This window comes from Gymnodraco acuticeps, unplaced genomic scaffold (genome assembly GCF_902827175.1).
Source record: "Gymnodraco acuticeps unplaced genomic scaffold, fGymAcu1.1, whole genome shotgun sequence".
Classification (NCBI taxonomy): Eukaryota; Metazoa; Chordata; class Actinopteri; order Perciformes; family Bathydraconidae; genus Gymnodraco; species Gymnodraco acuticeps.
In genome coordinates this window covers 720137-734703 of record NW_022990924.1, presented here as the reverse complement: position 1 = coordinate 734703, position 14567 = coordinate 720137, and the positions used below count along the sequence as shown (strand labels likewise).

General features: G+C 41.0%; 1 protein-coding gene across 3 annotated transcripts; it reads left to right on the top strand.

The window, feature by feature from the left end:
• Nucleotides 1-3120: 3120 nt before the first annotated feature.
• myb (v-myb avian myeloblastosis viral oncogene homolog) lies at nucleotides 3121-12114 on the top strand. Of its 3 annotated transcripts, XM_034234092.1 has the most exons (16): nucleotides 3121-3287; nucleotides 5326-5443; nucleotides 5656-5727; nucleotides 5832-5924; nucleotides 6545-6765; nucleotides 7259-7481; nucleotides 7575-7643; nucleotides 7750-7854; nucleotides 8445-8699; nucleotides 8835-9014; nucleotides 9273-9391; nucleotides 9485-9599; nucleotides 9708-9803; nucleotides 9992-10090; nucleotides 10189-10272; nucleotides 10814-12114. In XM_034234092.1, the coding sequence occupies exons 1-16, from the start codon at nucleotides 3265-3267 to the stop codon at nucleotides 10925-10927; spliced, it is 1986 nt and encodes a 661-aa protein (XP_034089983.1). In that variant the 5' UTR covers nucleotides 3121-3264; the 3' UTR covers nucleotides 10928-12114. The 3 variants fall into 3 exon arrangements, with proteins under 3 accessions (XP_034089983.1, XP_034089982.1, XP_034089981.1); XM_034234091.1 differs by lacking the exon at nucleotides 8835-9014 and having other exon boundaries at nucleotides 10817-12114; XM_034234090.1 differs by lacking the exon at nucleotides 8835-9014.
• Nucleotides 12115-14567: the final 2453 nt, after the last annotated feature.

The following is a 14567-nucleotide window of genomic DNA, read 5'->3' as shown; positions in this document are numbered from 1 at the left end:
TAAATGATGTAGAAATGGTGTAATTGAATGACTTATAAACAGTACGGTTTGCAATCATAATTGTTTTCCTCTGTAACCGAATTATATTAATATAATTCTAAAAGATGTGCAAAATGTTAGAGAGCAAGTGGGTGGCCATGGCTTAGGGAATTAAGTGAAAGCATAGTATTGCAAATTAGTCAACAACAGCATGCAAATCTGAAAACAGATTAATCCTGGTGTAATTGTAGAAGACAAAGCTTATGTGCAACTGGGTGAGGGGTGAAGTCCAGCCCAAAAGTTGGCAGTGGGTATGAGGTAATGCTTTCCATAATTTGCCAAGGGCATCATAGGAAAAGTCTTTCACAGGACCTCACCCCCTGGGCAAATGCAAAACCTACAACTTGGGGAGTATTTTACAGGTGGTCCAAACACGAGTCAACACAAAAACACATATGAAGTCCTTAAAGAAGCCTATATAATTTAAAGGTTATAATTATGAAACTAAATTAAAATAATTAGTGAATTGCTTGACAAACATGACACATATTAAATAATGCAAAAGTCATAATGTTCCTCATATTTATGCTGGATTTAAAAGGTACTGCAGTATAATGTTTACATCATTTGCATGTTTATATAAATATATTAGCAAAAGTCAACATATGGGTTTATCTAACCACATAACCATACAGGATCAAGTTCACTATTTGGCTTGGGATCAACCCTTTTCCAACACAGGCCTTTACATACACATAGACAAACACTCTCACACAGCAGCGGTTGCACACAGACCATAACAATGCACATGTTTGGCCTTCCCAACATTGGATCTGAAAGCATGGTGGGGTGACATCTCAAGCCCAGAAGCCATCTTTAAAAATCATTCAAATGAGCCAACCTGTGCACACAATGCTTTGCAAAGGGGGAGGCCATCACAATACCTGCCCTTAACCTGTCCAATCGCACCCATGCAAATATCCTTAGCTAGGAGTCAATGGGTCCCAGGCTTCCTACTCAATCTACACTGTGAATTTGCATACACTGGCTCCTTTCATTCAATTTGGTTTCAGATAACAAAATGTAGTTTTTAATAATACCCTCGAGGGAAGAGACATAGGGGCTTGTGCAGAAAAAAGCTTAACACACATATTTAAAGGTGCACAACTCACACATGTAAAATCAGAATGACATATTTGTTTATAAGTATGATTTTGGTTATTTATTTTGCTTATTTTTACAATGGCGTTATCACTGGCTATGTCTGATGTGCTGTACCATAATTAACTGATTGTCCTTTTCTTTGTTTGAATGTGTCCGGATGTAATACAGTATGATGTTTTTAAATGTTCCCAACAAAGTGTTTTCTATTCTACTCTTATTTCCTGACTTTTGACTTTGTATCTTGTATGGCAATTTTGTAGGATAGCTGCTAATAAAAATATAATTTGAATAGATTAGAACCACCAGCTCCTCAAGGCAAAAATGAATGGAACAATGCTTGTGTACACAGGTGTGTAGGATTTGAAGCCTACAGGCGATTGCAACCAGGCAACCATCAATTATAGGCTCGCAGTAAGACATATTGGCACTTGAAGTCAAAAGCAGATGATGATATTACACACATGTAGCCTCTAAACCAACACAATTCATCAATATTTAACTAATAACAGACCAATTCAAACAAAATACCTCCCATGCTGTACTTCATTTACTCCATGTTGAATTCTGTAAATCTTCATATTTCCCCCTGTCCACACACACTGAGTGATTCACTTCACTGAGCTCCACCCTGTTGCATGAAATAGTAAAATGTGCAGTCCAAGGCCATGTGTCTAAGACTGTGTGTAGTCCTTTATCAGGCCACTATTATGATGACTGCTCTGGGACAATAGACTGGTCTGGGGTGATGGTAATTACAAGTGACCAGGACAATATGGTCGCGTATGGAGGAACTAATACAATGAAGACACATTTATACAAATAAAGCATTAAGCCCCCCTTCTCCCTTGCAATGAATGGCTGAGCGATGACAGTCCTAGAGCAGGGAAGATGGAGAACTCAACCAAAACAAGATAATCATAATACATGGTGGTGGTGGCCAGTTGCATTAATAAAGTATAAAGCAGAACTTATGCAATACAGCTGGATCATAATTACATTAGTCATCTTTGAGAGAAGGTTGCTGAAAAACAGGCTAAACAAGTTCCTAATTTAAATGTGGATTATTTTTGAATACATGCAAAGACATCATCAGCAAGCTCCTGTTTAGAAGATGTAAAGGCAACTTGAGGAACAACTCCAAAATGAAGGATTTGTTGCTTTAAAGGAAGTTGGTCTAGAAGTTAAGTGCAATAAATCACCTCAAGCAGAAGTGACATTCAATGACTTTCTCTTTTTTAACATTATTTCTTGTCTTGGTGAGCACAACAGCTTGTTTTATCGCTTGATGATAATAGTCTAGCCGGGTCGTGAAAGCTTTATCACTGAGAAACATCTGTGTATTCAACACCAGCAAGCAGCACTACACTACTAACAAGTAGCCGAGAACAGAAAGCAGCACTTTGTACACATGCCAAACCCATTCCCCAATTGTTTGCTCCGTCCAGACACACTAGTTCCCTTCTCCTTTTCACCAGATGAGAAGTAACTCACAAATACTGTTGACAAAAAGCATTTAGCGCGGACAACCGGCAGAAACGCGCCTTTGACAAGTCGACTGTGTAGTTCCCGGTGCATTCAGGGACGCTTCGTAAATGTGTAAATAAATGTATATTTACAACTTAACCATTTAGGCACAAATATTATTTCACCAACATTCAATTGACCATTGCAATAATATGTTATCCAGACACGTTTTAATCATGGTATAAGTATTTTTTTTTTAACACTGTAGTAGGCTAAGTAAGCTAAGCAGTGTTATCAACATTGGTTTGCATAGTTTACTTTGTCACCTAAAAAGTGTGTTTTCTATTTTAATAATCATTATGTTTACTTATAATTTAACAACATTTGATGGAGAGAACATTAACATTATGACTTTCCACATGTTCATTCAAACAAAACGTCCGATTGTCTTTGAAGCATACTACCTGGGCATGCGCAGTAGCACAGCTCAGAAGCGCCAATTTTACCGGGATGCTAGAGGCTAGAAGGGGCGGAGCAGTAGTAGAGGCTGTGTAGTTTAAATTAATGTCAACCTGCCTCTGCCAGTAGATCAAAACCAGCAGAGATAGCGAAAGTACGAGCTCAGCGCAACCTGAGAGCCGCTCTACACATATTAACATGGCTCGGCGGCCGAGAAACAGGTAAGCTCAAACAAGCCAATAACTATTTTATTTGCAGTATCTTTAACTTTCATGTTCCCTCTATTTGCGCGTTGAACTGACGGAGTTTCTGTTTTTCTTCTCACAGCATTAATGTTGTGCATCATATTGACAGAGCTCATGTTTATTTTTCGTCAATTCTTTATTTTACAAGTCTGTTTTGTGTTTGTTATGCGTTGTTTTGTTAGCTTGGCCGATAAAGCAGAGTAGTGGTGTGTGTGTCTAACTCGCGCGCACATGACAGGTGGTGGTCATCTGGCATGTGCGCTCCTCGCGCTGCTGTCAGCGGTAAGAGGGAGAAAGGGGTCTCCCTCTCAAATACACACGCGCACACACACGCGCGCACACACACACACACGGATTAATAACATTAGGCGGGTGGGCAGGCGCGTGCCACGCCGTGCGCAAAGCGGTGCATGGACAACATTGGTTTTAATACGCTTATAATGAATCATACACACTGAAGCATAGCGTATGTCTAACTCTGTCTAGACGCTCATATACTTGAATGCATTGCAGCACACAAGCTCATGTCCTAAAATAAGTTATAGAAAGCTTTGAAATTGTTTCTCTTGTATTATTTAGCTAGTTTTTTCCGGGGACCTCAGTCAGGCACATGTTTTCATTCTAGCTTTGTTTTGAGATTGGGTCATATATCTGGCATAAAGTTTATTTGAATCCCGCTTTGAAACGTGCATACCCCGCCGCAGCATCTCTGATAGCGAGGGGCGCTCAATGTTATTTTGGAAACTGTGTCTGTTTTGTGCACACTTGTTTGCACGAGTGGCTGGATATGTGTGTGTCGATTACCCTTGTTCTATTGCAAGAATAGCCACACATTGAACCTCCGGTCACTCTCATTAGTTAACCGTTGTGTACGCTTTCTTTATGGGCTTCTCCTGTAAAGAAGCTGCTTATTGCATTGGGGTTTCGTGCCTGGTTTGACCTGTCATTGTTTCGGGTTATGGGTTCAGTCTGATGGTTTTACACAGATAACCTAAAGAAAGTGATAGATCGCTTCACACAAAGAAACCCCGCTCAGAGATAAGAGCAATTATTATCTCTAAACTGTTTAGTTTCATTCTCAACATGAGTAGAGCTGCTCTGTTCATTGTCTCTTAATTGCTTTTTTGTTCATGTGAAGTTCAAAGCAATGTTTACTATGGTTTGAATATAGTTAATATTTGGTGTCCTTTTCCTTTGTTTTCCTTAAAAATAGCCAATTTATACAATTCACAAATTAGCATTTTATATTAATTCACTTACAATATACTCTTGTTTTACTCCATTACGTTTTTAGTTGTGTATGGTCATTGCTGTTTATTACAGGTATTCACACATAGGTAAATGGACATAAATAAGGAAGATAATCCAAAGTAAATATCCTCTTATACACACACACTCACACACTCACACACACACACTTCTCAGTGGGGTTCCTCCTTAACTAATGCTCTTTATCACACCATGTTACCCTACCTAGCTTCCACGTTTTCTGTGTTCTACATTCTGATTGGTTAACCAGTCACTCAGTGTCAATGTGTGTCCGTGTGGTGTGTGTGTGTGTGTGTGTGTGTGTGTGCATGCATGTATGACTGTGCCGTGCTGTACAATGTCACTGCAGGTCTGAACACGCCAGGGTCACGAAATTATGATTGCATGTGCCAATCCCAGTATCTGTGGAAACCAAAAACATTGGAACCTGTTCATCCATCCCCCCCCCCCCCCTCCCTCCCACTCGCGGTTCTTCCTCTCCCTCCCTCTCTTTTTTTTCTCTCTCCCCTGTCTTGGCTAAAAGCCTGCACCTAGACCTTCAAGAATGACTGGTTCTGTCTGTTGACACCTGATGAGTTAAAGAGTTCTTTCTGCGCTCTGTAAAGAGACGATTAGGGAGTAGTTTGGAAACAGGCCGATCCTTATTGTGCTTATTATTTACCTTTCTATTATATTACACTGTTATTTTTCACACAGTCGCCACTTTTTGTTCATTTTATTCTCCCTTTCTCTCTCATGTCGGCAGTGTTTACAGTAGCGAGGAGGATGAGGAGGAGAACGAGATGTATGAACATGATTATGATGGAGCGCTGGCCAAGGCAGGGAAACGCCACCTCGGCAAAACACGTTGGACACGAGAAGAGGTACACACGCATTCAAAACCTCTTCTGTACAATACAACGCTATTTGATTATGTATGGACATTTCCTCAGGGGCGATCACCTCACACGAACCTGCGACTTTTCTTTTCATTGTTGTCTGGTCCAAACACATTCCCTGATGTGGGCTGGTGTTCATCGCAGTGACATATGTATGAGATGGCTGGCAGACTGCAATATGTTTTCTCTTCACTCAGGATGAGAAGTTAAAGAAACTGGCCGAACTTCACGGCTCAGAAGACTGGAAACTCATTGCAAGCTTACTAACTGTGAGTAAGAGGGCCTGTGCTTACACACTTGCACGCACAGATGCACAAAATAACTTCTCAATACATAACGATGATTACTAATCTCATGCTTTGTGATTTGCCAGAATCGTTCAGATGTGCAGTGTCAGCACAGGTGGCAGAAGGTTCTGAACCCAGAGCTCATCAAAGGGCCTTGGACCAAAGAGGAGGACCAGAGGGTAAGAAAACTGCACATTTCACTTTGTGTATGATAGTAAATACCTTGCATAGTAATGCAGAAGTGCTTTAGATGTTAGTAATGTAGGTGCAGGCGATCGGGTAATAAAAGCTGTTCTGAAGCAACGACTCGGCTGCTGTTGCACATTTTTAGTTTCCCAAAAAGTTGCTGTTACCCAACGAGCAGCATGGAAGCCAGTGAAGTGTTTATTGAACAAGTCCAAAGGCGTTATATTTCCACCCAGATGCCACTGTAATGATTAGCAGAGTGGCTAACGTCCCACTGGAAACTCCCTCCCTGCTCACCAGCAGGTGTTCTCAATCACCTCTTAAGAAAGATAAAGGAAGAAGGAGAGGATAAGCATTCACTGGCACAATGTATAGGAGATTCTTCTCTAACGTGTTTTTCATTGTCTTTTTCTCCCCCCCCACATACTTTTCACCTTGTTATTTTCCTCCCCCCCTTTACTTCTCCCTCTCCTCCCTGTTATTGCTCCTTCCTTCCTCTTTTCTCACGCATTTCCACTACCACTTACTTCTCTACCTTTGCAACGCTCTTCCTCCTCTCCTCTCGTCTTTCCTCTTTCTCTACCCCACACACACAAACACGCGCCTACCCCAGGTGATCGAGCTGGTGCAGAAGTACGGAGCCAAGCGCTGGTCGGTCATCGCCAAGCACCTGAAAGGGCGCATCGGCAAGCAATGCCGCGAGCGCTGGCACAACCACCTCAACCCGGAGGTGAAGAAGACCTCGTGGACCGAGGAAGAGGACCGGATCATCTACCAGGCCCACGAGAAGCTGGGAAACCGCTGGGCCGAAATCGCTAAGCTGCTCCCTGGCAGGTAAGAGAGAGAGAAAAGGAGAAACAAGAGAAGATGAATCATTGAGCTCTTGGTTGGTTGACCAATGTTGTGGTTGAGAGGGTGAAATGGAGGAGGGGGCACTGAAGCAAAATAACAAGTAAGAGGAGAAGTAGTGGCAGAAGAATAAAGACGTTTTTATAGAGAAGGGCCGAGAATCAAATGACTAAGACGAAAAAGATAATGTAGTCTAGACATGATTGAGCTTTTACCAATAACCTTATCAGATGTGTGTGTGTGACTATCTGTAGCAACATCTGTGTGTGTGTGTGTGTGTGTGTGTGTGTGTGTGTGTGTGTGTGTGTGTGTGTGTGTGTGTGTGTGTGTGTGTGTGTGTGTGTGTGTGTGTGTGTGTGTGTGTGTGTGTGTGTGAATTGATAACGCTGTCAAGTATCACTAGCATGTCTTTGCCGATGTGTTTTGTAATCGTACCCTGCAAGTTAATACATGCTTTTTTTTTTGTGGTGACATCCAGGACTGACAACGCTATAAAGAACCACTGGAACTCCACCATGAGGAGAAAGGTGGAGCAGGAGGGCTACCTGCAGCTAACGGCAAAAAACGGCCACTCATCGCTCTCCATCAGCCACGGCTACGTCAAGAACAGCAATCACATCATGGGCTACCCCCACCACTCGCCCGCTCACACGCAGATGTCTCCACTGTCGCAACTCTACTACATCTCCGACACACACAGGGTGAGTGGGCTTTCAGGGGGAAACGATAGAATTCTGATTGCTTTGCTGCAGGTGATTTATTCATGTCACGTGTGTTTCTGATTGGATTAACAGGTACCGTTCCAGATGACGCTGCCTTTTAACATCCGGAACATTCCCCAGCATGGAACTGCTGCTATACAGGTAAACCCAGCAAGTAAACGCACTCACTCTAGCGTGGCTACTGGAAGGATTGTTAGGAAATAATATGGACTGTCACTAAAGCCTTACTCCCGCCCACTTTTGGCAGAGACACTATAACGAGGAGGACCCCGAGAAGGAGCAGAGGGTGAAGGAGATCGAGATGCTGCTCATGTCAACAGAAGATGAGCTGAGAGGGAAGCCATCACTATCAGTAAGTCGCTCGGAACAAAAAGATCTGAATATTCTTTGCGATTTTATTTGCAATATTATCGGAAATGTGCATTATTTAAACATTAATCACATTATCAATGAAAAATACATTACAATGACCATAATGTGAGGGAGTATCTGTCGCAATCAAGGAAGTGTGTAGAATGCCATTTGCAAGCCAGGAACATATTTAGTACATTTTGCACCTACTGGGATTTGGATGTTGTGTTGGGTGGTCCACACTGCGATTCTTTTTAAATGTCGATTTATTGGAACTATGAAATATTAAAGAGTGACAGCACAATTTATGTGCGTGCCTTTTTGACCCCGGCTTTAAGGACAGTGGTTGCATGTGTGTGGCTGTGAGGAGGAAACATCTGGGGGGTCTGTTTCTGCAAACGTGACGAAATAGAACCAAAGCGCCATTATAGTGTGCGTGCGTGACCCCTTGTGCAACCCTCCTCACAACACGTCGTGACATAAAAGTTCCCTTTCCTCTTGTCGGACTTGAAATGTGTCCTTTTTGAAACTCCAGATGATTCTTCTTGGCAGTGCTCTAATCCTGAATCTTTGTATCTTTTTCTCCCCCAGATGAATTTGTCCTATCCCAGCTGGGCCGGCCAGAGCGCTTTGACCAGCAGCTCAGAGGGCGTCATGTTGTTACCCCACCACCACGCCCCCGCCCTGCCTCTGGGTCAGAGCTGCCTACCTGAGGAGAGCGCCTCTGCATCACGTTCAAACGGCAGAAACAGCAATAATAATAACAACAACAACAACAACAGCCTTCACAATAATCCAACGTTCTCAAATACTATTCCAGAGTTCATGGACTGTGTCATCGATTCAGTAAGTATCTGCATTTAGATTATTTTTGGGCGTAAGATGACATTTTGAAGTTCAAAAAAGGATAGCATAGCAAGTAGCAACATACATTTGACCAAGTAGTGGGCTTTGACCCATCTTTTCCCGCCATTTTCCCAGAGCCTCTCCTCAGTGGGTGAGGCCACTACCGGCGGGCTCCGTGATAGGAGCGCTCTCAGAACAGACAGGGTCCTCTCGCCCAATCAGGGCTCAGGAACTGCTCACGGAGCATGGGCTACTTTCACCTGCTCAACTCCCAAGCCCTCACCAGTCAGAAAGCTCCCCTTTTCACCCTCACAGGTAGTAAAAGTAGCCGCCTGGGGTCAGAATCCACCCAATCACCAACCTGCCACCTGATCATATCAACCACCAATCATTTAGAATTAGATCTCTGTTGTCTCCATATTTTTCAATCATTTAAAATTTGCACCGGCCCTCTTTTCTCCTTTCTTCTCCATCTCTGTAGTTCCGACCTAGTGTTCCATCCATCATCTGCCAAATTGCTCTAAAATAAACCTCCCACTTTGATTGATGGCTTTGCTTCCTTTTGTTCCACAGTTTCTCAACCAATCAATGAGCCCGGAGCACTCTGACAACGACAGTTTACGGATGAGTTCGCCCGTGGACACCAAGCCCGTGATCAACCACACCATCAGCCCCCACACACAGAATGAAATGTAAGTTGCTCTATCTCTCTAAATAACATATTTGTCATCATACAAAGTTGTGGTAAATGGCTCCTAACAAACATTTGTCTTTATAACTCTCAGGTTCAGAACTCCAAACATCCGTCGCTCCATCCTGGAGTCCTCCCCCTGTACGCCCACGCCTTTCAGGTCAGCGCTGGCCATGCAGGAGGCCAAGTATGGCCCCGTCAAACTACTGGTGAGGAACTTCAAAAATATCTCAAGGCTTACATTTGGTATGTTGCATTCTGTCGTGCTTGCTGTTGTTCCCTTGTGACTAACTTGGAGGATTGGTCTCTTTCCCCAGAACTCCCCTTCGGAGCAGCAGATGATAGATTCCATCAAGCAGGAGCCCATGGAGTGTGCCATCGACCAGCCTCCTTTGAAGAAGATAAAACAAGAGGTACTTTACACTCAAAATGGGTATAAACGAAACATGCAGGCAAATGTGAGACTGAGATAAGAATTTGTTGTTAGCAAATGTGGAGAAATGGAATTAGTTTTGAGGAATAATGGGTTTTGAGTTTAGGGTTTGAACTGCAACTATCGAAGTTTCTCGTGATATTTACCAGCATTTCTTCTGGGTCCTAGGTGGAGTCCCCGTGTGAAAGGAGCCCGTGTATGCAGTGGGAAGGACAAGAGCTCCACACACAGCTCTTCTCCCCAAGCGGCCCTGCACAGGAAGTACCTGTAAGCTCCTTCAAGTCCTCTAACACAAAGCTTTTCTTCATCACTCACAAATATTTAGATTTCTGTCTCTAACATATGTTTTGTATGCTTTCTTTTAGGACCTACTCACCAGCTCAATGTTGAGTGACGATGGACACAAAGCCTACCACCACCCTCGCAGAGGCATGGGCAGCCCACTACAGGTGTGTACACGTTTCTAGTGTGGTGCAAGATTTACGTATTTTTGTCGGCCAAACAGGAAGTTAGCATAGCAAGGACTCCCTCGACAAAAGCCGATGGGACTTTTCCGTTGGGCTTTTGAATATCTCTTCATATTAAAACCACTCCAATATGATTGCCAGAAAGTAAAAAGCTCTATACGTCATGGTCGAATAACTTCATGTCATCACCGCTAAGCTAAATGTGGACTCGTTTTGTCTCAACTTTTTGGGAACCCCCTTTATAAAGACATGTTCAAAGTTTCAAAGATTCATAAGTTGGGTATTTACTGACGTATTATGTGTCGCATAACAAACAATAAACATCTTTAAAAGCTTGTTTTAACCACCATTTAAGTCGTCTTACCAAAAACTCAAAAAACCATTGTCTTTGATAAAAAGGAACCCAGAAATGCCAACTCATTTCCTTGTAGAACACTCAGTCTTGATCTAGGTTTTTTAAAAATGATACAAAAATGGTGGTGATTGCTAATAAACCCATCCTCCTGTCATCCCTTGTCAACAGCAGCTCAGTCCCTGGGAACAGGTGACTTGTGGGAAAACCGAGGAGCACGTCCTGGCCTCGGAGCAGAGCCACAAGTACATCAACACTTACCCCACGAGGACACTGGTCATGTAAAGAGACACTTGTTGAAGTGAAAGATCAGCAGTCCCTGCGCTGGACGCAGCGCGGCGGATTACATTTTTGTTGTGGTACAACAGTTGGGAGAGGCTCTTTGCCATTGGTGTTTTTACACTCACACTTGTTGGATTTCAACCAACCAAAGACTAACCTTTTTCTAATCTTTTATACAGAATTTGCTCTGGGTTTTATTGTACGTCCTTACTCTTGGTCTTGTCATATTTTTTTAAATGTTGTATTATAAATGGGAAACGGTGGCTATATCATTTTCAATGGGCTGTATTATTAATTCTGAATTTTAATATTAATATAAAGAACAAGTTGATTAATTTATTTCCTTTTTTGTTTAATTTTGATGTTATTATTGTTTTGTTTTTTACAATTGGCCAATGGAGCAGTGTTGATTTTAAGTATTTAAGCATTATCATATTATTCCAAAGGCATATTAATGGATTGAAAACTGACCTCTTTATTTTAGTCATGAAACGTTTCTGTTTCTTTTATTGTTATTTTTTTACAGGCTACAATGTGTCTACTGAGAATTTCAATTGTTTGGTCCATGCCACATTATGGAAACACTTAACTACTGAGCCAGAAGCGCTGTTATTAAACTATGAATGATCTTGTTTTACACAACATAAGGGGCCAGCCTTATTAGTATTACCTGACCACCACATTGGCACCTTATTTTATAGAAATTAAATTCATTTCAATTTACTTCTGGCCTTCACAGTATCCTGTATTGAACAAACATGTGTTAAAGAAAAGTATATATATTTACAAAATATGAAATGAGCTTATATTTAATGAGCCTCACCCAGTAAGAGTCAAACCAAGCTGCACTTGAATGTTATATTCTCCATAAAAAGCGAGGGTACTAAACACTGATATTTTATATAATGCTACAAACAAATACAAATTGAAACTTTTGTATGGTTTTTGGTTTTATACATTTCTTTTGAATTGTTTTATATTGTTGTATATTCAATCATCCTTTTGTTTTCTTACTAAGACTGCAGTAGTCCATTACAAACACTTAGCAGACAATCTTGTATACGCCTTGTTTTTTTATAGTAGCCTTTGAGCAAAAAGGATTTTATAAAAGCATTTATACATGCCAAGTTTTCATGTTTTTTATACTTTTCTATACTGCCTATAAATAAAGTGTGTTGTTTTTACTAAAATCCTTGTGTTTGGTGTCATTTTGAGCATATTCAAATATAAAAGCATCAGTTGAAGTTGTAAAAGTAAATTTCCTAAAGGAGAATAAACAACATTTCCATGCATGTAAGCTGTAAACACGCTAAGTCAATATTGTAGCACAAATAGACTGCAGTCGTTTAAGTTACCAGTGTAAACAACACTATGAGGTGTCCAGGCTAATTCCTCTGAATGAATGATTTGCTATCTTTGTCTACTATTCAAATCTTTAAGGATTGTAGTATTCAAATACCTCACACACACACAATCCTGCAGATTGTTGTCATAAAGTTGTGCAGAGCAGATCATAAAACTTTCCCTCCATCTGCCAATTACAAAGTGAGTGCAGAGTTTATCAGCAAGCGCAGATAATAAGCAAATTCATCCAACTGTTGCCTCTCTTTCTGTGGATAAGAAGGCCCACTCACGTGAAGGTTCCTGAAACACAAACACTGGCGAAGAAAACAAGTCAACTCCTTTACACATTTAAATGAACCGTGTCCAATCAAATCCTCCCAAAACACACATTAACACGTGTATGAGCTCCACATTTAGTCTCATGTCTTCCTGTGAGGCTGTGAAAGTCAAAGGGCTAAGACCAGGATCTATATTTACAACCCCCCTACCCTTCCTCTTGCCACCTGCACCCCCTGCACCCCCTCACCCTGATCCACCACAGTGCCCTCAAATATAGATTCCCATCTCAAGTAGTAGTCTCGGAGGGATGCATAAAAAGACATTCATCGTGACGGACACACGGCTAACAGGAACTGTGGTATTTAAGACCGAGCTACACAGAAATAGTTCCCTCTGGGGTGCATGATCTGCAGCTATAAGTGTGTTCATATATCTAAACAAACATGCGGTTTAATGTAACAATGATGGAGTAAATAGACAGCGAAGAGGCGAAAGTGCAGTGTTGTAAAGATTCCCTGTCAGCAATGTGTGTGGTTTAGTGTGTGTCTTGTGGAAAGAGGCCAGAGAGAGAAGCAGACTTTCACATTGGGAATTTCACCATCTACTACTACACCCAAAAGGGCACAAAAAAAAGAGAGAGAAAAAAAAGCCCCAAACCCCACGAGATTTACAGACACCTGCTTCCACTGAGGGAACAGGCAGCTGCCGGTGTGTGTGTGTGTGTGTGTGTGTGTGTGTGTGTGTGTGTGTGTGTGTGTGTGTGTGTGTGTGTGTGTGTGTGTGTGTGTGTGTGTGTGTGTGTGTGTGTGTGTGTGTGTGTGTGTGTGTGTGTGTGTGTGTGTTGGTGGTTTATTGACAAAAACAATATAGACACAGATGGATATTGTTACACATAACAAGATGCCGTGTGAATGAAATGGATGGATTTCAGGGTATTATAGAATAAAAATGACACCAAAGGGGACTCCATCTACTTGTGATGAAAGGAAAAATACTGTAATGATAGAAAAAGTCATAATGAGAACAAGTTATCAGTGTGGACTTCTTTTATAAAGGGAAACAGTATAGGAATGGGACTGTTATCATTAACAGTGCAGTTCAGCAGTCATTAAAGAGAGGCAACAGGAGAGCGTGATATGCCGGTAATACTATCAAAACATTGGGTTACTGATACCATCACAATGACATTCAATGTAGCTTTTCTTAGCCTTTCTGTTCAGAAAGATGTTTTAAGGATGAAACTCACACTAAAATGAGTCATAGAGTAAACTAATTATTTAAAAAAAAGAATTATAACTAAAAGGCTAAATGCATTTAAAAAAGCAGAAATAAACTACAATACAAATGTTAGTTCTTGCAGGTAGAGCATCAACCTTTCTCCTTATTTTTCAATCGACAACAAAATAATCAAAAGATGTCGAAGGCCTACATTTATAGGTGTGAAAATGTGCAGTCGATTTTTAAATGATATTTCCCCAAATATAATTTCTATATTATATCAGAATCAGAAATCCTTTATTTGTCCCGCAACGGGGAAATGTACATTATTACAATAGCAGATAGTGCAGATAAAGTGAGGAAAAAATGGCTATTGATGATAACACAATAAGTATGAAAAAAAGAGCAGCTATGTACGTCATGGTAAAAAAAAGTCTTTTTTAAGAAAAGTGACCATATTAAATGAATGAGCTGTATGCTAATTGTGAATAAACTGAAATAAATATAAACATGAAATTGCAGGAGGGTATGTTGCACACCGTTGTTTTTCCTATTCTATATGATCCCATTATTTCTGCATGTAGTGTGTAACTTGTGTACCTTTCTAAAATTACATTACATCTATAGATATTATTTGGACTTTAGAGGTCTTTGGGAAAATGTTAAAATGTTGACACATAAAAGGAATGAACATTTAAATGAGCTTCATTTGATTAAAGTACGCTTAGTAAATAACATATAGAACAAAATATTCTAACTATCCCGCTTTAAATAAAAAAGCAGAAGTTCAGTCTCACTAGAT

Excerpts from the sequence above, each read along its gene's own strand:
- myb (XM_034234092.1), top strand. The coding sequence starts at position 3,265 with ATGGCTCGGCGGCCGAGAAACAG. Across the intron at positions 5,728-5,831 it reads TCATTGCAAGCTTACTAACT|AATCGTTCAGATGTGCAGTG; the intron begins GTGAGTAAGAGG and ends GTGATTTGCCAG. Across the intron at positions 9,600-9,707 it reads ATGGCCCCGTCAAACTACTG|AACTCCCCTTCGGAGCAGCA; the intron begins GTGAGGAACTTC and ends CTCTTTCCCCAG.